The sequence below is a fragment of the Cyprinodon tularosa genome, unplaced genomic scaffold (genome assembly GCF_016077235.1).
Source record: "Cyprinodon tularosa strain WSP-4 unplaced genomic scaffold, ASM1607723v1 ctg692, whole genome shotgun sequence".
NCBI lineage: Eukaryota > Metazoa > Chordata > Actinopteri > Cyprinodontiformes > Cyprinodontidae > Cyprinodon > Cyprinodon tularosa.
The window spans coordinates 300,455-322,459 of NW_024039443.1; the positions used below are offsets into that span (position 1 = coordinate 300,455).

The 22,005-nt window shown below is 40.5% G+C and overlaps 1 protein-coding gene across 2 annotated transcripts in view; it reads left to right on the forward strand.

Moving 5' to 3' along the window:
- Positions 1-22,005, forward strand: part of piezo1 (piezo-type mechanosensitive ion channel component 1) — a 97,742-nt gene that overhangs the window by 36,689 nt on the left and 39,048 nt on the right. For both annotated transcript variants that reach the window (XM_038268088.1, XM_038268087.1), the window contains exons 3-10: positions 1,409-1,574; positions 1,663-1,804; positions 5,641-5,848; positions 13,368-13,581; positions 15,087-15,258; positions 16,212-16,301; positions 19,994-20,057; positions 20,347-20,450. In XM_038268088.1, coding sequence (XP_038124016.1) covers positions 1,409-1,574; positions 1,663-1,804; positions 5,641-5,848; positions 13,368-13,581; positions 15,087-15,258; positions 16,212-16,301; positions 19,994-20,057; positions 20,347-20,450 — 1,160 coding nt within the window. The remainder of the gene's footprint in view (positions 1-1,408; positions 1,575-1,662; positions 1,805-5,640; positions 5,849-13,367; positions 13,582-15,086; positions 15,259-16,211; positions 16,302-19,993; positions 20,058-20,346; positions 20,451-22,005) is intronic.

The following is a 22,005-nucleotide window of genomic DNA, read 5'->3' on the forward strand; positions in this document are numbered from 1 at the left end:
GATCTCTCTTTTTAATTTTCATCAGAACTCTGGCTGCAGCCTTTTGGATCAGCTGAAGGCTTTTAACTACAGTTTGTGGACTTCCTGATAGTAAAGAATTACAATAGTCCAGCCTTGAGGTAACAAATGCATGGACTCGTTTCTCAGCATCACCCTTGGACAGGAGATTTCTAATTTTTGCAATATTCTGGAGATGAAAGAATTAAATTCTAGAAAAATCGTTGATATGGGATTTAATTTGGGGCTGCTTGAAATGCCTCAAGTTCCTGAAAGTTAGAGATGATCACAGTGAGGACGTCTGTAAGATCCAAGAAAAAAAAACACCTAAGAGCTGGTATAACAGCTCAGAAGCAGGAAGTTATGAACTCTGATATCAAAACAGGAAAGTTCATCACAATGCATTAAATGCACCTCACTGAGAGAGAGGACAAAAACCACCGAGCCTTACTGCCAGCATAGAGAATTGAACATCCTGCTGACAATGGACTGCTAGTTCAACAAGCCCAGCCTGGACAAGAAGAACCTGCAGTAAACACCATGGAAGACAAGGTCTGCTCCCAGCATTCACAGCTGGCAGACTGAGGAAGTGGCTAACACTCAGAAATCCCTGACTGAAGGCGCCAGCCATGGCGACTCTTCAGACCTGCAGGATTATAGGGGATTTTTGCATTTATCGGCTGAGATGATGATGCTTATTGACAGTCCTACCATCCTGTAAGGGTAGAAAGTTCTACCATCCTGTAAGGGTAGAAAGTCCTACCATCCTGTAAGGGTAGAAAGTTCTACCATCCTGTAAGGGTAGAAAGTCCTACCATCCTGTAAGGGTAGAAAGTTCTACCATCCTGTAAGGGTAGAAAGTCCTACCATCCTGTAAGGGTAGAAAGTTCTACCATCCTGTAAGGGTAGAAAGTCCTACCATCCTGTAAGGGTAGAAAGTTCTACCATCCTGTAAGGGTAGAAAGTCCTACCATCCTGTAAGGGTAGAAAGTTCTACTATCCTGTAAGGGTAGAAAGTCCTACCATCCTGTAAGGGTAGAAAGTCCTACCATCCTGTAAGGGTAGAAAGTCCTACCATCCTGTAAGGGTAGAAAGTTCTACCATCCTGTAAGGGTAGAAAGTCCTACCATCCTGTAAGGGTAGAAAGTCCTACCATCCTGTAAGGATAGAAAGTTCTAGCATCCTGTAAGGGTAGAAAGTCCTACCATCCTGTAAGGGTAGAAAGTTCTACCATCCTCTAAGGGTAGAAAGTCCTACCATCCTGTAAGGGTAGAAAGTTCTAGCATCCTGTAAGGGTAGAAAGTCCTACCATCCTGTAAGGGTATAAAGGGTAAATGTTGGCTGTTGATGAGCGATATCAATGATATTAACACCATTAACTGTTACCTTTGCTTCCTTCTCTCCGTTTCAGGTCACACTGGTCGGTTCATTAAAACAGTTTTCTGCACCAGTCTGCTCTTCGTTCTGGCTCATATCTGCTTCCAGACGGTTTTGTATACCTACGCTCCCCTCGACGCTGCAATAGGTTATAACTGTTCACGATGGGAGGCCATCACCAGACACATTGGTCTGTCCAGGTAGGAGTTGGGTGAAGTGTTAAGGGTGACTCCTGAAAGGCGCCGGCCTTTTGCTTTGTTTTATTCATGTTTCTTCCTTCATATGCAGGCTTCCATTGGACGATCCCTGGAATGTGCTGCGTCTCCTGTGTCCAGATGTAGGAGTCTGTGTGGTGTCACTCGTTACGATTGTCCTCTGCCGCAGACTGGTCAGGAACAGAGAGATGGTGGCAGCAGCCAATATAACATCAGTAAGTCTCATTGTTATTAGAAAGAGAAGGGAAGGAGTCAGTCCTGACTTTGACCCATTAAACTGTCTTATTTGGACCAAAGCTCAGTGTGAGTCTAAGACTACGTTCACACTGCAGGCCTTGATGCTCAATTCCCATTTATTTGTGAAGTCCAATTTTATTGCATTGTCGTTCACATTTCCAAATATATGCAACTTGTATGTGATCTCCGGTGTGAGCTACAGTCATACAACGCAAGTGTCCCGCATGCGCAGTAGAGGACGCAATGACATCACTTGCCAGTGTGCTCTGTGTTTACGGAAGTAAACATGGATGTTAGTGCCGGAGCGCATCTAGCGATATTTCCCAACCATAAAAACACAATATTTTCAAGATGGTACAACTTAAATACTGCTCTCCGCGTCATCATCTACCATGGTTGTTGTTTTTCGTGCCGCTTCTTCATAGCAATTATTGGCATCATTGGGTATTAATTTTGTTCAGGTCGAATGAATGTGACATGGCCGCTCAGACACAGGTCGCATTTGAAAAGATCAGATTCGTATTGGATTCAAGACCACAGAGCCAAGTGGCCTGGGTTGTTCAGACAACCATGAAAAGATCAGATCCAGGTCACATATGGGCCAAAAAAAATCTGATTTGGGTCACTTGAGGCTGCAGTGTGAACGTAGGCAAATATTCAGCCAATAAATTAGCAGAACTCTCTAGAAAGCCTGAAGAACCACTGATGGAAAACGCTTTAAAGCAATCAGTGAATCTCTAAAACATTGGAAGGCAAACATTGGAAGGCAAATATTTAATAAACACTCTTAAACACTGTTGATCTGGAGGTTTGGAGCCTTGGAACTTTGTATGTGTAGCTTTGGATCCTAAGATGGCGCTGCGCAGGCAGCAGCCGGTCACATCGGCTCCTACTTTTCTTATTCTTAATGCACCTTTTTCCTTCTTGTTTGCACCATCTTCTTTAATTACTATGCCAATATGTGACCAGTGAATTTCTCCGCTGTGAGATCAATAAAGCTCTAATCTAATCTATTTCAAACTACCTTCATGCAGCTGTTCAGAAAAAAAGCATTTTAAAAGCATCACCTCCTGGGCCGCTGGTTATCAGTTTTAGCTTAATAAGAGATACACTATATTGCCAAAAGTATTTGCTCACCCATCCAAATTATTGGAATCAGGTGTTCCAATCACTTCCATGGCCACAGGTGTATAAATTCAAGCACCTAGGCATGCAGACTGTTTTTACAAACATTTGTGAAAGAATGGGTCGCTCTCAGGAGCTCAGTGAATTCCAGCGTGGAACTGTGATAGGATGCCACCTGTGCAACAAATCCAGTCGTGAAATTTCCTCGCTCCTAAATATTCCACAGTCAACTGTCAGCTGTATTATAAGAAAATGGAAGTGTTTGGGAACGACAGCAACTCAGCCACAAAGTGGTAGGCCACGTAAACTGACGGAGCGGGGTCAGCGGATGCTGACGCGCATAGTGCGAAGAGGTCGCCAACTTTCTGCAGAGTCAATCACTACAGACCTCCAAACTTCATGTGGCCTTCAGATTAGCTCAAGAACAGTGCGCAGAGAGCTTCATGGAATGGGTTTCCATGGTCGAGCAGCTGCATCCAAGCCATACATCACCAAGTGCAATGCAAAGCGTCGGATGCGGTGGTGTAAAGCACGCCGCCACTGGACTCTAGAGCAGTGGAGACGCGTTCTCTGGAGTGACGAATCGCGCTTCTCCATCTGGCAATCTGATGGACGGGTCTGGGTTTGGCGGTTGCCAGGAGAACGGTACTTGTCTGACTGCATTGTGCCAAGTGTAAAGTTTGGTGGAGGGGGGATTATGGTGTGGGGTTGTTTTTCAGGAGCTGGGCTTGGCCCCTTAGTTCCAGTGAAAGGAACTCTGAATGCTTCAGCATACCAAGACATTTTGGACAATTCCATGCTCCCAACTTTGTGGGAACAGTTTGGAGCTGGCCCCTTCCTCTTCCAACATGACTGTGCACCAGTGCACAAAGCAAGGTCCATAAAGACATGGATGACAGAGTCTGGTGTGGATGAACTTGACTGGCCTGCACAGAGTCCTGACCTCAACCCGATAGAACACCTTTGGGATGAATTAGAGCGGAGACTGAGAGCCAGGCCTTCTCGTCCAACATCAGTGTGCGACCTCACAAATGCGCTTCTGGAAGAATGGTCAAAAATTCCCATAAACACACTCCTAAACCTTGTGGACAGCCTTCCCAGAAGAGTTGAAGCTGTTCTAGCTGCAAAGGGTGGACCGACGTCATATTGAACCCTATGGATTAGGAACGGGATGTCACTTAAGCTCATATGTGAGTCAAGGCAGGTGAGCAAATACTTTTGGCAATATAGTGTATGCTTAGTATGCCCTTTTCTAGGGGTCACCCTGTCTCTGTGCAAGCAGAGCAGGAGTTTCGTCTGCATCACCGGCATTAAGTCGGACCTGTTCCCGGTGCATGTTGGACTCCAGCAGGTCTGCTCTCCGTCACTGGTCCTGTCCAGAATTTTATGGACTGGATTTCTGTGGGCATAAAAATGCTGCAATCATAAAAAAATAGAAGGTTAAAACCTGCAAACAACAAAATAGATACGAACATAAAAAAGCAGCAACTTAGCCAAGCAAAGTGATCCGTCCTTCGCTTCATCTGATATGTTTTTACGGAGAGATTCTTTTCCAGTGCTATTGAAAACAAAGAACAAGTTTCAAAGAATTATTTTTGTTAAAAATTTGTTGTTCATGAAAAAGGTTTCCAGAGTAAGTATTAAAGTGCATGAAATAATTGAACCGATATGTTGTTGACTTTTTCTTCTTTTTTAAATAATTTTTCTATATATATAGTATATCCTTCTACATTGCTAGGTGGTCTTTGCTTGGACCAATAAGAAACATTTTTATTTTTTTTATGAACCCTTAAAATCGATTAGTTTGACTTATAATTATAAATTACTCCCAAATCCTTTCTTTGATTGAAAGATTTTTTTTTTATCAGATTTTTCAGACTCCTTTTTTGAAAGATTTTATCTAGAGGAATGAATGTTTTTTTATTCTCACTGGAACTCCAGGACTTCTAGATCTCATGGTTCAAAGTGGTCCGGTACCAGAACCAGAACAAGAACCAGACTGGCTCCATGCAGAAACTGTGCAATGCTGCCAGTGGCCTTTAGGTGGCACTAAACCTGAAAGATATGGGTCTAGCGCCCCTAGTGGCTTACAGTTACACAGTGCTGCTTTAAAGGAGGTCGTTTTGTGGCTTTTAACCCAAGCACAAACTAGTCTGGGAACTACGGCTCTAGAGCTTCTTAATAAAATTCAGATAATTAACCAGGCTTAAAGCCACTAACTACACATAAGTTAGTCTACAGTCTGTCACCAGTTAACAAGACTTAGAGTTAGACCTGAACAGACAGTCAGTTTTTACACAAAAAAAAGAAATTTCATTTAGTACAGCTCTCAAGACATTTCCATTTTTAAAGTGCAGCAGTGCTCAAATGTAAACAGCAGTGATAAAATGTAAAGACTGTGATCAAATGTAAACATAAGACTGGTATATGATTTACAGTTTCCAAAATGTAACAATGTAAACCCCAGCTTTAACTAATTGATAATGGTTATTAAAATAACTCAATGTTTTATATCCAGCTCCAAGGGCCCACTGCAAACATGTTGACGTGGGAGTCCTGAACATAGCAGGGTCCCCTCAGGCCTCAGTGGTCCTGTCACTACATGATTTGCATCTAAACTCCCATTCAGGTGTAAATCCCCAGGAACTACTTGGTACCCGGGATTTAATCTTTCCTTCTCCCTGAACAGCTTGAAGAAGATTCTGCAGACACTACAACAGAGAATGAGGAGGAGTTATCGGATGATGAAGAGGAGGAGAGGTCCTCCAACGGTTCCCCTGATGAGGTTTCCACGGCAACCAGAGCCAAGCTGCTGGCAGAGGGCCTGAAAGTCAAAGTGCTGAAAGTTCTTCGGGACCTGGGAAGAGTGATGGTGGTCCTTCTGCTGGGCGTGGCCGGTAAGTTCTGCTAACAGCTCTACTCTCTCAGGTGTCGTTTGAACTGACTGCAGGGAGATCAGAGGTAGAAAACTAGAAGCAGGCCGCTGGGTAACACTTTCTTTTACAGTACATCAGTAACCATGTAATAACATAGCAAGTCACACTATAGTTCTTAGTAACAAGGAAAACTTTTTGGGGGTAATTACCCCAAGATTAAGGTATATAATTTCAAAATAATAACCTTCATGCAATAATTACAATCCTATGTGACTATGTAACACTGGAGGCTTTTGTTGGGTAATTATCATTAGGTTCCAACAAAACAGTTTCTGTTATTGGCCACTACCTACCAATGGCTTACAAAGTCAATGGAACTTATGATCGGGTAAATAAAGCATTATAAAACTGAACTCAAGTTATACACTCACCAGCCACTTTATTAGGTACACCTGTCCAACTGCTCGTTAACACTTAATTTTTAAGCAGCCAATCACATGGCGGCAACTCAGTGCATTTAGGCATGTAGACATGGTCAAGACAATCTCCTGCAGTTCAAACCGAGCATCAGTATGGGGAAGAAAGGTGATTTGAGTGACTTAGAACGTGGCATGATTGTTGGTGCCAGAAGGGCTGGTCTGAGTATTTCAGAAACTGCTGATCTACTGGGATTTTCACGCACAACCATCTCTAGGGTTTACAGAGAATGGTCCAAAAAAGAAAAAACATCCAGTGAGCGGCAGTTCTGTGGGCAGAAATGCCTTGTTGATGCCAGAGGTCAGAGGAGAATGGCCAGACTGGTTCGAACTGATAGAAGGGCAACAGTGACTCAAATAACCACCCGTTACAACCAAGGTGGGCAGAAGAGCATCTCTGAACGCACAGTACGTCGAACTTTGAGGCAGATGGGCTACAGCAGCAGAAGACCACACCGGGTGCCACTCCTTTCAGCTAAGAACAGGAAACTGAGGCTACAATTTGCACAAGCTCATCGAAATTGGACAATAGAAGATTGGAAAAACGTTGCCTGGTCTGATGAGTCTCGATTTCTGCTGCGACATTCGGATGGTAGGGTCAGAATTTGGCGTCTACAACATGAAAGCATGGATCCATCCTGCCTTGTATCAACGGTTCAGGCTGGTGGTGGTGGTGTCATGGTGTGGGGAATATTTTCTTGGCACTCTTTGGGCCCCTTGGTACCAATTGAGCACACAGCCTACCTGAGTATTGTTGATGACCATGTCCATCCCTTTATGACCACAATGTACCCAACTTCTGATGGCTACTTTCAGCAGGATAATGCGCCATGTCATAAAGCTGGAATCATCTCAGACTGGTTTCTTGAACATGACAATGAGTTCCCTGTACTCAAATGGCCTCCACAGTCACCAGATCTCAATCCAATAGAGCATCTTTGGGATGTGGTGGAACGGGAGATTCGCATCATGGATGTGCAGCCGACAAATCTGCGGCAACTGTGTGATGCCATCATGTCAATATGGACCAAACTCCCTGAGGAATGCTTCCAGCACCTTGTTGAATCTATGCCACGAAGAATTGAGGCAGTTCTGAAGGCAAAGGGGGGTCCAACCCGTTACTAGCATGGGGTACCTAATAAAGTGGCCGGTGAGTGTATGTAAACAGTGTTGTATAAAGTACTGAAATCTCGGAGTCAAGTAAAAGTATAAGTACCTCTCCAAAATATGACTTTGGTAAAAGTCCAAGTCACTAACTGAAATGTTACTTGAGTAATAGTCTTAAAGTATCTGAAATGGCTTGTACTTAAGTACCATAAGAATTACTGTAAAAATAGATAAACTCAAGTAATGTAGTGAAAAGTATAAGTAAAAAGTAGTGCAGTTTGAATGACATTTTTTTTTACATTTTGGTAAACTTTCAAGGTTAAATTCACTTCAACTAATATACACAACCAAGTGTAGGATACATTTAGACCAAGTTTTATTACTGCTTAGATTGGATTAGATTAGATTAGATTAGATTAGATTAGATTAGATTAGATTAGATTAGATTAGCTTTATTGATCTCACAGCGGAGAAATTCACTGGTCACAAATTGGCATGGTAGTTAAAGAAGGTGTAAACAAGGAGGAAAAAGGTGCATTAAGAATAAACAATATATATACAGTATATCAAGATAAATAAGGATTAAGGTGCAAGTGTACATGTATCGCACACAATGAAAAACAAAATAAAAATAAGAAATAAAAAATAAAAGATAAAAATATGTACAATCCGGATGGCTTAGTGGTATGAGGTAGTGGTATGACTTCTATTCACATATATTGCACATTCAGCATATTGCACAGAATATTGCACAGTCAATAGACTTAGACACCCTGTTAGCATACAGCTAGTGTTATAGACATCATTACAAAAAAAGAAAAAAAAATGAAAGCTTATCTGGCATCTGAAGAGGGAGTGCAGTTTGAAGCCCCTTTTGTAAACGCGGCCAACATGAAGAAAAAAGAAAAGCTGTAAATTACTGTACTTCACAAACAAAAGGCACACACATAACAGGTCATTTTACAAAAGAAAAATAAATGGGAGGGAACTGCTGCTTATTTGGCATCTGAAGAGGAAGACATTTTTTGTAAAACTACCTTAAAATGTAAAAAAAAAGGCAGTGCTGAAATTAAGTGTACATCACACCAGAGAAAAAAAGATGCACTTCAGGCCAATTAACTAAATATTAACACTTTGTAAACACAAGCCCCTCATCCCCTCCACATTTTGCCCTTGACTTTTTTCTTCCCCTCCAAATCTTAACCACCCCTTGTGGTCGTCATTATCACTTGAAACTGTAAAATCTGTTCATCTTCAAAAGCCTGCTACAGTCAACATTTAGCTTAAGCTAAATGCACCACGTGTGGAACTAAAACAATGCCAAACAAAGTTCATTTATACAGATAACATTATGCTGAAGATTTCACAATAGTGTCTAGTGACCAATCTATATCCTCTTGGTGTTGATGAACAAGCCCAGGCAAGACCCGGCTTAGTAGTCAGTAGGTGGGGTCAAAACAATTCTCTTGCTCGTTTTTATTTTTTATTTGTTATTACTTAGTAACTAAACCAAACATTGAAAATTTATCGGAGTAAAAGTATGCAATTAAGTTTGTAAATGTAGTGAAGTAAAAGTGAAAGTTCTCAAAAAAATGAATCTTCTTGGAAAGTATAAAGTACTCCAAAATATACTTAAGTACAGTACTGAAGTGTTTTTACTTTACTATACAACACTGCATGTAAATAAGAGTTAATAGATAAGATAATAACACATTAATGTATTGCAGTCTTTGAAATGAATATGATTTACCTGGTAATAATGGTTTGAAATCTAAGAAATCTGACTTTACCTTGTCTGCCTAAAATCTGAAGCACAGCACTAAACCAAGTTTTTTTTGTTACATTGTAATATAGTGTAGTTTGTTAGGTTATTATCATGTTATTACCATGTTATTATCATGTTATTATTATGTTATTACTTGGTTATTGTTGCACTGTAAAAGAAGAATGTGTTCTGTCCATCTACTAAGAATCCAACAGGTCAGCCTAAAGCTTAGCTTTAATCAAACGGTCCAACTCTACCGCTGACAGACGGCAGGTTTGGACACTAAAGGAAGGGTGGCCGTCTGCAGACAGGAAACCGGACCCACCGACCCAGAGTGGGTTGCAAACAGAACCACACCATCACTGGAAAATGTGACGTTTGTGTGCAGAGTCCTGTCCTTCTGACCTCTTGGGATGGACACCGGTCGATTCCACAGATTTCACTAGGAAAGGATCAGATCAGGCCTGTTTTCACACATAGAGAGAATATCCTCCAGTTATTGGATGTCAAAAGCAGGAGCGTAACCAAAAACAGCCAGAATATAAAGTTTGACTTAAAACAGACTTGATAAAAGCGTTAATGTTCAGTCTGTCCTGTAAGTCTGCTAAGAAGGAAACGTTTTGCATTAAGTTTACAGATCTTAGTGTGAAACATTCCCTACAGCAATGGCGGGGGGGATTGATCCACATATTAATGGTGCTATTGTCACACACAAAACTGGAAATACCTCAAATGAACACTGACACCATGTCCAAGCAAAGGCCTCCTGGTTTAGGACCAGAAATAGCAGAATATTATGAAAACCTTCTTCACTAAACCATGAGAGGCTAGCAGCTGACATGCTTCTGCATCTTTAAAACATTCAATAAAAGGTGATTATAGATAAAGAGGTTTTAGAGTGTAGCCACAAACATGGATGTTCAGACTTAGAACGAAGCGCCGCAGAGGCATGTCGGCCAAATGAAACCTTAGCTGCACTGACGGCTCAGCTATGGTTAGAAACAGCAGGTGTGGGTAATAAGGAGCTTAGATGGAGCCTGAAACCAGGGCACTGGTCCAAAAACACATAGTGATAGGGAAACCTTCATGGTTGGACCAGCGCCATTAGCAGCAGATCCTTTAGCTTCAGTGGCCTTTAGATTCAGCCTTAAACATCCCCCTCATGGTGTGACGCTCTTCCTGCTTCCTGCGTTTATTTTAACCTATGCTGATATAGGCTAAAATAAATGTCAATAAAAATATGTTTTTAATTTTTAATGTTTTTTATTAAACAGTAATCTATTTAAGATTTATATTTGATAATACCAGATGGTTTCTCTGTAAAAATATAAGTTTAGAAAATATGATTACAACTAATTTTACAAGTATAAATCCAAAACTTCCAACTACAAACTACTATTTTACAACCCCCTGAAGAAGCTGTTACACTCCTTCCCAGTGTGTGGCAGTAATGAGGAACCTTTTTGGCCAACCACCTTTGAACAAGAAAATGAAGAAGAATAGAACTGCTGACTGAACCTTTTGTTCAGTCCCATTCAAAACAACATTTTAGCAACTGATGGGGTGTATTTGATTTTAGAGGCTGTCTCCTCCAAAGACACGATCTACCTGCACTGGTTCTTCAAAGTCCATCAAGAGGAGGAGGCCAGAAGAGTTTGGTTATGGATTCAAGAAGGTCCAGCCTTCTCTGGCCTCCACCACCCCTTACTCAGTGTTCCCTAGCAACCATGACAGTTGACACCTGAAGTAGGCAAAGAAAGGATGCTGAACTTCTCACTGCTGGTCTGGGTGGCTGAAAAAATTTCTGTGGAGCTTTAGCAGCAGTACCGTCATCTCAGATATCAGATTTGTAGTCCCCACCCTGCAGAGATATATGAATCTGAGCTTAAATGTCAGCCAAACTCATTTACACAGGGACAGATAAAACCTTTCAATAAATCAAACATTACCACCACATATCTGACTCGTTAATCATTAAAACAAATATTTTCATTAATTTCAGATTGAACTATTCACACACTTGGATTATATGAAACGGCACTTCCAATATTCACCACTGTTCGGCGCCATTTCCCTTTTTCCTCTGAGCACAGAGCAGCAGGCTTGATTTGGGATACCCAAAGCTACGGCGGATAAAGCAACCTCTCCATCAAAATGGGGAAAATAAAGGCTGCATTTGTCGGCCGCATAGGGAGGAGTCTTCCAATCCGAACAGGCTTTGGCGCTGCTCTATGATGTAATCAATGAATCTGGCCCTCGGAGGACACATTCGCTGAATTCGAACACAGCAGAAGGCTGAATCCTTTCCTGGACCAAAAACCACATCTTGGTTTAGGTTTCATTTTCTTTCTCTTTTTGTCTAGCTTAATTGTGGTTGGTAAACAACCTGCAGGTGATTACTGCTACCAGCTAGTTAGGAGAATAATAGTTTCATCAGGAGTTGCAAAGTTGTAGCTGTATTCTCACAGATGAAGAAGATGGTCACAGGAAGCTGAAGAAGCCCTGCAGGTTGTTTTGAGGCTACAGGCTGTCAGCCACATGGAGAGGACATCAATGCAATGACTGAGTCTGTGACTGACTACATCAACTTCTGCCTACCAGAACAGTGAAATGCTTCCCAAATAATAAACCATGGATCACAAGTGATCTGAAGCAATCGCTCAATAAGAAAGAGTAAGCCTTCAGGAAGGTAGACAGGGAAATAATGAGGAGAATAAAGAAGCAACTTGAGGTCAAGATAAGAGAAAGCAAGGAGGCAAAGAGTAAAAAGCTGGAAAACAAGCTCCAGCAGAAGATCACAAGCCTTCCCTCAGACAGGTGGAAGTCTGGACAGAGCCAATGAACTGAGCTCCTCAGGGGACGGTACTCTATCCATTCCTTTTTGCTCTGTTCACCTCTGACTTCCAGGACCAGACAGAGTGCTGTCATCTGCAGAAATACTGGGGCGACTCTGCAGTCATTGGGTGCATTAAAGATGGAGCAGAATCTGAGTACAGAGAGCTGGTGAGCCGCTCTGTGGCATGGTGTGGAAACAATCATCTGATCCCGAATGTCAACAAAACGAGGAGATGATGGTAGATTTCAGAAGAAACAGGAACAAGATGAATCCTGTTAACATCCTGGGAGAAGAAGTGGAGGTGGTGGAGGAGTAGGAATACTTTGGTGTTCACCTGGACAACAAACTAGACTGGAGACACAACTGTGTAGTCGTCTCCAAGAAGGGACGGAACAGACTGGACTTCTAGAGGAAGCTTAGGTCCTTCAGATGCTGCAGATTATCTATCAGCCTGCTGTGGAGAGGCTGATCATTTCCTCCATCATCTGCTGGGGTAACAGCATCAAAGCTAATCAGAGCTAATTCAACCAGCTGATAAAGAAGGCTGGCTCTGTTCTAGGAACTCCTCTAGAACCTCTGGAAAATGATTTCATAGAGAAGAATTCTTCATAAAGTGAAGAAGATTGTTATATTTTATCTTATAGAAGTCCTGATCAGATCAGAAATGTTTGGTGTAAACATTTCTGACTAAAGTTTCTAATCTAATTCAGTCCAAAAGGATAGAAATTTCATTCCAGAAGAGAGAGGTCTCCGTTTTTGGAGGTGCTGCTGAGCCCTTAATTAAAATGACCACCAAAAAATAAAGGATTATGCAATAAAGGTCAGGAGTGGGGGAAAAAAACGCGTCAACAGACACGACTGAAGAACCACAAAATAAATGTGCATATAAAGAAATAAAAAACAGGCAGCTTATTCTTCTACTAAAGCGATTGTGTAAAACTAGACAGATCCTCTCATGCTCAAATCATTTAAACATGCACGTCATGATCGGATCATTTTAGTTAGTGTCCATGGAAATGGAGAGTTTGAACTTCTTACCAACATCGCATCGCAGAAATTTTGTACGTAAACGTAGCTAATGAGCAGCTACTTCGATGATATTTAAACACAGTGTCTTCAGTCAGAGGCTTCTCCAGACCCGGTGCATGACAGACCTCTACAGGAGTTCCTCCTTGTCTGCAGCATCAGCAGCTGCAACAACTGAATAAAAAACAAAGCAAAAACTAAGTTACTGTAACATTGAGTTTGTCTTCAAGGTTTATACTGTATTTTAAATTGAATTTTAATTAAACATCTGATTTACATTTTAGTGACAGTAAGTTTAACCCTGTAATTCATGATGACTTCCCTCCCCAGGCATCACGCTGCCCTCTGCCTTCTCAACACTCTACTTCCTCCTCTTCATCGGCGTGTGCACCTGGTGGGCGTGCCACCTACCCATCAGCCACCTGGGATTTAATGCACTGTGTGTGATGGTGGGCTTCTACACCGCGGGTCACATGGTGTGCCTTTACCTGTACCAGAGTCCGCTGGGTCAGGCCGCCTTCCCCCCCCAGGATCTGTGGGCCAGGTGAGACAACAAGCAGCTGGATCTTGTTTAATGAGGAAAATCGATGAGAAACGGGTCAAATGTTCCCGTTATCGGAGTAGAAGCCTCAGTTTCACAGAATCACTTTAGCTCTGATCCCAGGAGAGGAACTGATCCACAGGGTTTATACAGGAACTCTAATTTAATGCTTTTTTATGCTCATCATTTTAATGCCATCAACATGTACCCATAACTCTTGTGTAAATACGTCAGTCCTTCATCATCTTTAGCGTCGACAGGCTGCAGCCATGTCCCGAATTCCTCGTTTTCCAGCCACTTTTGTTGAAATTAGCATTTTCCCATTCTCTAGCTTTTTCTCCGCCTCGAGCTTCTTTTCCGAACACACAGCTTTATGATCAACCAGAAGCAGTTCCACTGATATTATATCTGATATAATAAATCTGATCAAATTGTTTTTACAAATGTATTTTTTAATAAAGAATTTTAAATGCCATGATTATCAAATTTAATAAATTTTAATGCCAATTAAGGCCTTAATTAAAAAAATTATAATTTTATGAATTCTAATGACCCGTGGAAACCCTGATCTAGAACGTACAGCACCAGTAGAATCGTTTTACTGTCATTGCAGAAACTGCTGGAACAACCAAACACATTTAATCTTTTTGCTTCTAAGTTAAATTTTTGGCCCATTTTGTTGTAACTTAAACAGTAGAGCAGTAGTTCACAAAGTGAATACTGTTCCTTATGCTGTGGTAAATCCTCCACCCTTCTGGAGGACACGGAACGCCACCAGGCTGGGAATGTTTTTCCCATCCTTCCCAGCCTTAGTATCTTAGCCTGGTGAGACCATCCTGATCTCGCGAGCTTTCAAGGTTTCACTCCCAGATCAGTCTGGCTACTTTCCGTTAAAGAAAATTTGGAGCCGTTCACCAAACGAACGTCCAATCAGCGTTGGCTTTGAGGCGGGTTGAGGTGTGACGCAACGAGAAGTTCAGTCTAAAGAACATGGCGGCTTCAGCCGATGAAACTAGCGTTAGCGTGGCTATCGAGCAAGTTTTATCGGAATTACAGAGTATTTCTTCACAGAAAGAAGAGCAAAACACTGCTCTGGAGGCTTTTCTCAGAGGAAAAGATGTTTTTGCTCTTCTCCCGACTGGTTTCGGCAAGAGTTTGATCTATCAATTGGCTCCTCTTCGTCGTCGCTCTGTTAGTACGTCATATGCTTCGTTGATCTGATTGGTTTATTTGGCCCGTCTATCACCAACATAGGCCAATCAGCTAACCAGTATTTTCGCCCCTTCCCAAAATTACTTCAACGGAAGGTTTCCAGATGGATATGCAGAGCAAATCCATCTGGTGGAGTCAGGTTATTAGTATCTGTGTTTCTGAGCAGAAAGCAGTGGTTCTAGATTTCAGAGAGCTGAGCTGCTTGGTGCGACGTTGGGAATGTTCGCTGATCTGTTCATCATCTGGACTGTGTCGTTTGAACCATCTGATCCTTCTTTCTCCATGTTTCTGTTCAGACTGTTTGGTCTGAAGGACATCATCATCCCAGGAAACTGCTCCATGCCCGATGACCTCATCCTCAATCACAGTCATGACTGGCCGGTTTACGTCAACCCAGGGATCCTCCTGTTGCTCTACATCACTGTAGCAGCTGTCATCAAATCAGGGCTGCATGCTGCCTCCAACCAGGTATCCACAGCTTCATCGCTATGCTACCAACCGCTCACACCAAAAGATTGACTTTCCATGTTATCCCCCTGGAGAGGCATCAGCAGGGGCCCATTAATGGGAACCATGCAAAGGACGCCGCAATGCTGCAATCAGGGAGATTAAGCAAAGTATGACTGCGGATGGTGAGTTAGATGAGCCAAGAGAGTGAAGCACAGTGGAGATTGGTGAGATGGACGTGCAAATAAAGCTAAACCTTTAATCATTGTGGACGTGCAAAGATAGAACACGAAATATCTGTTTTGATTGGCTGGAAAAACAAACTAAAAATGAGTAAAAATGTATTAAATTAACCATATTTACCCTTAATTTGAGCAGGTAAATCAGAGTTTGCCAATTGAATGAGTATTTTTACTCTTAAAATAAGATAATTAGATAATATGCACTTGAAATAAGATAAAGCAATTGTGTTTTCTTATATTAAATGTAAATTGTCTTGTTCCATTGTCAAAATGTCTAATTTTACTCCTCAATCCAAGAACAAATGCACTTATTTTAAGAAAAAATGACTGATCTACATTTTGATTTTTTTTCCAGTCCAGTGCATATTTATTATCTATTGGCAAACTATCTCATTTACCTTCTCAAATTAAGGGGAAATACACTTCATTTAATAAATTTGTACTTATTTCTAGGTTGTTTTTCCAGTGTGAAGTCATGCAGTGACAGAAAGGAGAAAGGTCATCATCAGATGGAGTTTTTATTTTAATGTAACTGATTTAATAAATGAAATATTTTTCTGCTTCAATGAAAATGTTTTCTTGGATGGAAGAAAAGAAATAAAACATAAAGAGATTTGTGCTTCACCATGGCTGGCAGGACGATCTAAATGTATTATCCTACAAAGGATGCGTGAAGAGAAGCAGCACGTTTAACTTTAACCTTCTTTTATAATGGTGTGTTTTCATTTCCAGCAGGAAAAAAGAAAAGTTTCAGACGCAGAAGAACTGCTGGAGTTAAAGTCATGGAGGCAACCCAAAGACGACTGTGAGGATGAAACCCAGGTAGCTGCAGCTCCGTCTCTTCAAAAGTATTCACACCCCCGACTCTAAGCAATGGCGTTGATGCTTTTTCCTCAAATCATGTGACCTTTATTCTTCTTTGGTACATTTCTTTAATTGAAAGAACATTTATCTGATTCAAATATGAAAGAAAAACCAGCCCCAATAGCCTGGCTGCATGGATACACTGGAAAAAAACAAAATCTAGCTAAGTAATTTTTTCTTAAAATAAGTGCATTTGTTCTTGGATTGAGGAGATAAAAGATACATTCAACCAATGGAGCAAGACAATTTACGCTTAAAATAAGAAAACACAATTACATTGTCTTGTTTCAAGTGCATATTATCTAATTATCTTATTTTAAGAGTAAAAATACCAATTCTATTGGCAAACTCTCTCATTTACCTACTCAAATTAAGGGTAAATACACTCAATTTAAGACATTTTCACTTATCTCTAGATTGTTTTTGCAGTGTATACACACCTTTGACCTACACTGGAAATACAGGTAAAAATTTCTTAAAATAAATTTATTTTCCCTTGATTTGAATAGGTAAAAAGGATAATTTGCCAATGGGATGAGTAATTTTACTCCTAAAATAAGAGAATGAGATAATATGCACTTGTAATAAGACAATGTTTTTGTTTTTCTTATTTTAGATCTAAATTATCTTGTTCCATTGGCAAAATGTCTATTTTATCTCCTCAATCCAAGAACTAATTAACTTATTTAGAGCAAAGATGACTTATCTAGATTTTGAAATAAAGCCGTCAGTCTTTGTTGGTTCAGCTGTGGGGAATCTAATGAAGCTCAGAGGCTGCAGCCATCCTGGATATCTTAATTTTCATTTAAACCAGGACAGCCCCCTTTTTTTTTTTAGAGGGAGGGGATCTATGGCAGAGTGACGGCAATCCCCCCATGCACTGCAAAAAATTTTGCGATGCAAAAAAAGTCATTTTTTTCTTAAAATAAGGGCATTTTTCTTGAATTAAGGAGGTAAGTGACATACTTTGCCAATAGAACAAGACGATTTACATTTAAAATAAGAAAAAACAATTGCATTGTCTTATTTCAAGTGCATCATATCTAATTATCTTACATTAAGAATAAAAAAGTTAACTACATTGGCAAATCATCTTATTTACCTGCTCGAGAGGTAAGGGGAAATAGATTTATTTTAAGAAATGTTTGCTTATTCCTAGAAGGTTTTTGCAGTGTGACTGCAGAAAAGATTAAACTTTACCAAGTCTGAACATTGCTCCACATCTAAAAGAAGATAAACTGTTTAAAGAGCAACAAGACAGAGGAGATTTCTAAGAAAGAAGATATCTATGCTGCATTAAAACCTCCAAAAACTCCTTTATTCTGTGATAAAACTGAATATGAACTCTAATGGGTATATTAGGCTGGAAAGATCACTGAACACTAAACTTTCTGGAGTCACCGTACTTCTAATACCAGCAGTTTTTATTTAAAAATGTCTTAATTTGAGTAGGTAAATGAGATAGTTTGCCAATGGAATGAATATTTTTACTCATAAAATAAGATAATTAGATAATATACATGTGGAATAAGACAATGCAAATGTGTTTTCTTATTTTAAGTGCAAATTGTCTTGTTCCATTGGCAAAATGTCTTTTTTACTTCTTTAATCCAAGAACAAATGCACTTATTTTAAGAAAAAAATGACTTATGTAGATTTAGATTTGTTTCCAGTGCAAGCAGAGGGGGTGACTGTAGTCAGGAAGCATCCTGCTGACGTTAAAAATATAAAATAAAGGCATGTTTCCTCATTAAATATATCAAGAGAGCCTGACAGACACTTACGGCTCTGATCTAGCGGATGAACACTAAGATTCTGTCCCAACACGACTAAAGCCCAAAGTGTAACCCCTTCACTTTTAAAACACCCGCAAAGTAAAACAGAAAATGTGAAAACATTTTTTTCAGAGTGTCCGTTTGATTTCTATGCCATCTAAAATCATCAAGCTGCACTGATGTTGTTTCTGATGAGCCTGGATGTGGAGAGATCACTCGTTTTATTCATTATTTGCCAGAATCTGACCGCTTGAAGCTTTTCTCAGACTGAAAAGCTGTTTCAGAACCAGGAGGCTGTTCCTAAACACAGACGCTGAACAAGTCTTTGTTATTCTGTGCTATTATTTATGTCATAATTATAGACTGCTCCATGAGCGTCTGGCTGCTCAGTGCTGCATAATGTCGAGGAATTTAGCCGGAGGGAGTATTACTCTGCTGCTGCACACTGCAAGTGATCTACAAAATTAACATGTTAAGTTACGTGTATTAACTCTAAGTTTCAGTAGGTAAATATGATGCTTTTTCTCCTAAAATAAGATAGATAATATGCACTTGAAATAAGACATTGAATTCTTTATTATTTTAAATGTACTTGACTTATTCCATTGGTAAGGTGTCTGACTTCCTCATTTTAAGGAAAAATGACTTTAGATTTAGTGCAGTAATGGCTTCTAACACCGATTCCTGATCAATTCTGTTAAAAATGAACTAAGTGCACGGTGACATTCGTCTACCTTCGCTGAGACATTCTATTTCTGCCTCGATGAAAACAGAAAGCAGTGAACGGGAGCCGCCAGCCTCTGAGCAGCCAGGCTACCCGTCTCATCACAGTCATCTAAATCTAATGGAGAAGGCATCCGTTTAATGAAAAAGCATTACTGTACAATTTTGGGAAATAAACTCATCTCCCCCTGATTTAAATAAACGAGCGCCACTTTTCTCTCACTCCCTGAACTGCAGAGTAACTTGGTAGCATGTTTAATAACCCCAAAGAGAGGTAGGAAACTGGTTTAATTCCAGAAATGTCATATGATTCACTAGGAGCCACATTAAGCACAGCCAGTGATATAAAACTAGCTACTAACCACCAGAGTCGCCTTCCATGCTGGTCGTAACTTTAGCTTCTGTCCGGAAGCATCAAAAACACGGCATTCGTTAAAATGTATGCCATGTTGGGTGCGCAGGTGCTTTCTCTTACTTAAGTTGAAGCCAAACTTTCGATCGCTTTGAGCGCTTTTGTTTTGCTTTTCTAGACTTACACCTGGTCACGTGGTACTTGCTTACTGAATGCCGTGTGCGTAACTTGCGTGGAAAACGTGACGTAATTCGTGCTGCCCAGCGCTAGGCTCTGGTGCTGCCTGGAACCGTTAAGAGAACTGCCAAACGGTGCCATGGAATTGGAACATATAGAACCAGTTCTGAACAGGAACCGGTTCCTGATTCCCATCCCTAGGCTGCATGCAGTGATGATACTGCAACCTGGAGGTATCCCGTTAACACCTGCAGTAGACTGATGAGCAGTTATTTCCCTGGTGTATGGTGGCTCAGATGGGACAAGGGAGAGGCTGTCTACAGACGGAGCTAACCTGGGCAGGTATCGGCTGAACATGCTGTTCCTGAGGTTGGAAGTCCTGCCAATGAGAGGTCAGATGAAGAAGGGGGTGGGGGTTTCGCCTGCTGCTGCACTCTCCCAGTCAGCTGGCTGAAAGGAGAACCGCACTGGTTGATCTTTCTGGACAGAATCTCCTCCACAGAATCCCTGGCCTTCATTCTGACTCAGTTCTAACTCTCCGGTCGGCCTGGTTACATGTCTGCCGTGTTTTATTGTATCAAAAAAAAACAACAACCAATAAATATTTGGTTTCTTTACTCCAGGTCACGCTGGTATCCAGAGAGTCAGAGGGTCCAGAGGAAACTGCGGCTGCAGAACATCAGTCAGGTACAGAAACAGCATCCGGATTCTTCCTGTGGATGAGGTCATCCCCCGTCTGCAGCCTCCTGTCAGCTCCTGAGTGGAAATGTTGGTTCTGATCCGTAAAATCAGTAAATCCAGCACAAGAAGAAACGTTTTGCACCCCCACCAACATGTTTCCAGCGGGTCAGGGCTGACTGATAGGAGGCATCAGACGGAGATGGATCGTCTCCACCGCCTCCCTCTTTATGAGGCCCCCAGACTGTCCTGCTCCCCCCCGACTCCTGTCTTTGCTGATGGGTTCTCCTTGTTGCAGGTGCTCCTGAGGCGCCGAAGGGCCCACTGAACGAGAGCCCATTTTTCCTGCTGGGGAGGGTGGTCATGCAGCAGAGTTATGTCTGTGCCCTCATAGCCATGATGGTAACCCTGCTTTCTCACATAAAGTCACATGATGCTGCTGCAGCTCTGCGCTGAGCTGATAACCTGAAAGGATTCAATGAAATCTGGTTTTCATGGTTTTTTTGTTTCTTTAGTGTGACTGATTGAATCCATAAATGGGTAATTTGTGTTGCTTAGAGATGTAATGGGTATTAACTAATCTTGGTCATAGGGTGAGATAATAAAAGGGCATAAATTAATGCGACATCAGATGTTTTATCTGCTAGAATGCAAGTTTAGAAGTGTAAACTTTGCAAAAACACAAGAACAAATTTCACTTTTCTGACGCACCTGAAGGTTAAAATAGGTAGGGGAGGGAAATGGAATCATCAATTAAACTTTACTTAAATGATTTGATTGCATACATTGCTTTTTTTTTTTTGAGTAAACAAAGATTAGACTCCTAAGAATACAGATTAGAATAGAGATGATGAGCACGAAGAAATATAGAACAAATGTAATGATATAAAAGAGTTGCATTAAAAGAATATATATGTATACAAATTATATCTGCAAATATCTTATATTCAACACCAAAAAGAACATTTTGTTAAGCAAGTTATGCAAATTAGCAATAAAGAAATAAATCAATTATGACTATTCAATAGTAAATTAGAGCAAATAAACTGATGGAAAGATGTAAATATTGACAAGAAGCAATCACTAACATTAAAAAAGATAAAGAATATAAGATCTAAGGGTTGATTAAGAATCACATTCGGACAGAAAATAATCCAGTCTCTTTTCATTGGAAGGATAAAGAAAGACAAAGATTTGGTAAGACGACATGTCTATAGAAGATTGGACCATAATTATGTTATTAAACATAAATTCAATTTGTTTAACGTGGACAATAATACCAAATGTAATGGATGCACAGCTTAACACTCGATCGATGCTTGTCGCTACCCGATCCGTACCGGTAGCACGATCCGTACCATCAGCTCATTTGCGCCTGTGCGAACAGAATAACTTCCGGGTCGCCAAAAAAATAATGTAATTACGGTACTGAAAAAACTTTATTTATATCCTTAAATAATTAAAGAATACTAAACTACGTCGTAAAGACAATATTGAAGACTTTTCAGGAAGAAATGGATGCTTTTTAAATTCAATCCATTGTATTGCTTGACGTCATTTTTCTGGAATAAAAATCAAAATTTTCGGGAAATGTTCCCTTATCAATGAAAAACTGCAGGTAACGAAAGGTAGCAAATGAATCCATTGTGGGATCAGTACTGCTGGAGTGCATAGTTAAGTACAGAGTAAATCAAATATTTAAACAAATTTAAATATATACGCTGTGTGACGTATATTTGCGCATGCTCAGAGCAGTCAAAGTAACTATCACAAGGCGATTGAACTTTTTTATGTATTTCTGTTTTTTTATTTTTAGAAAATGCAATATTGACGAAAATACAAAGATAAACAAAAAGAAACCCATGCCTCTAAAAAATACAAAAGAATAAAAAAGTAAGAAAAAGGAAATATTTCCACCGGAAGTTATCCTGTTTGCGCACGCGCAAATGAGCTGATG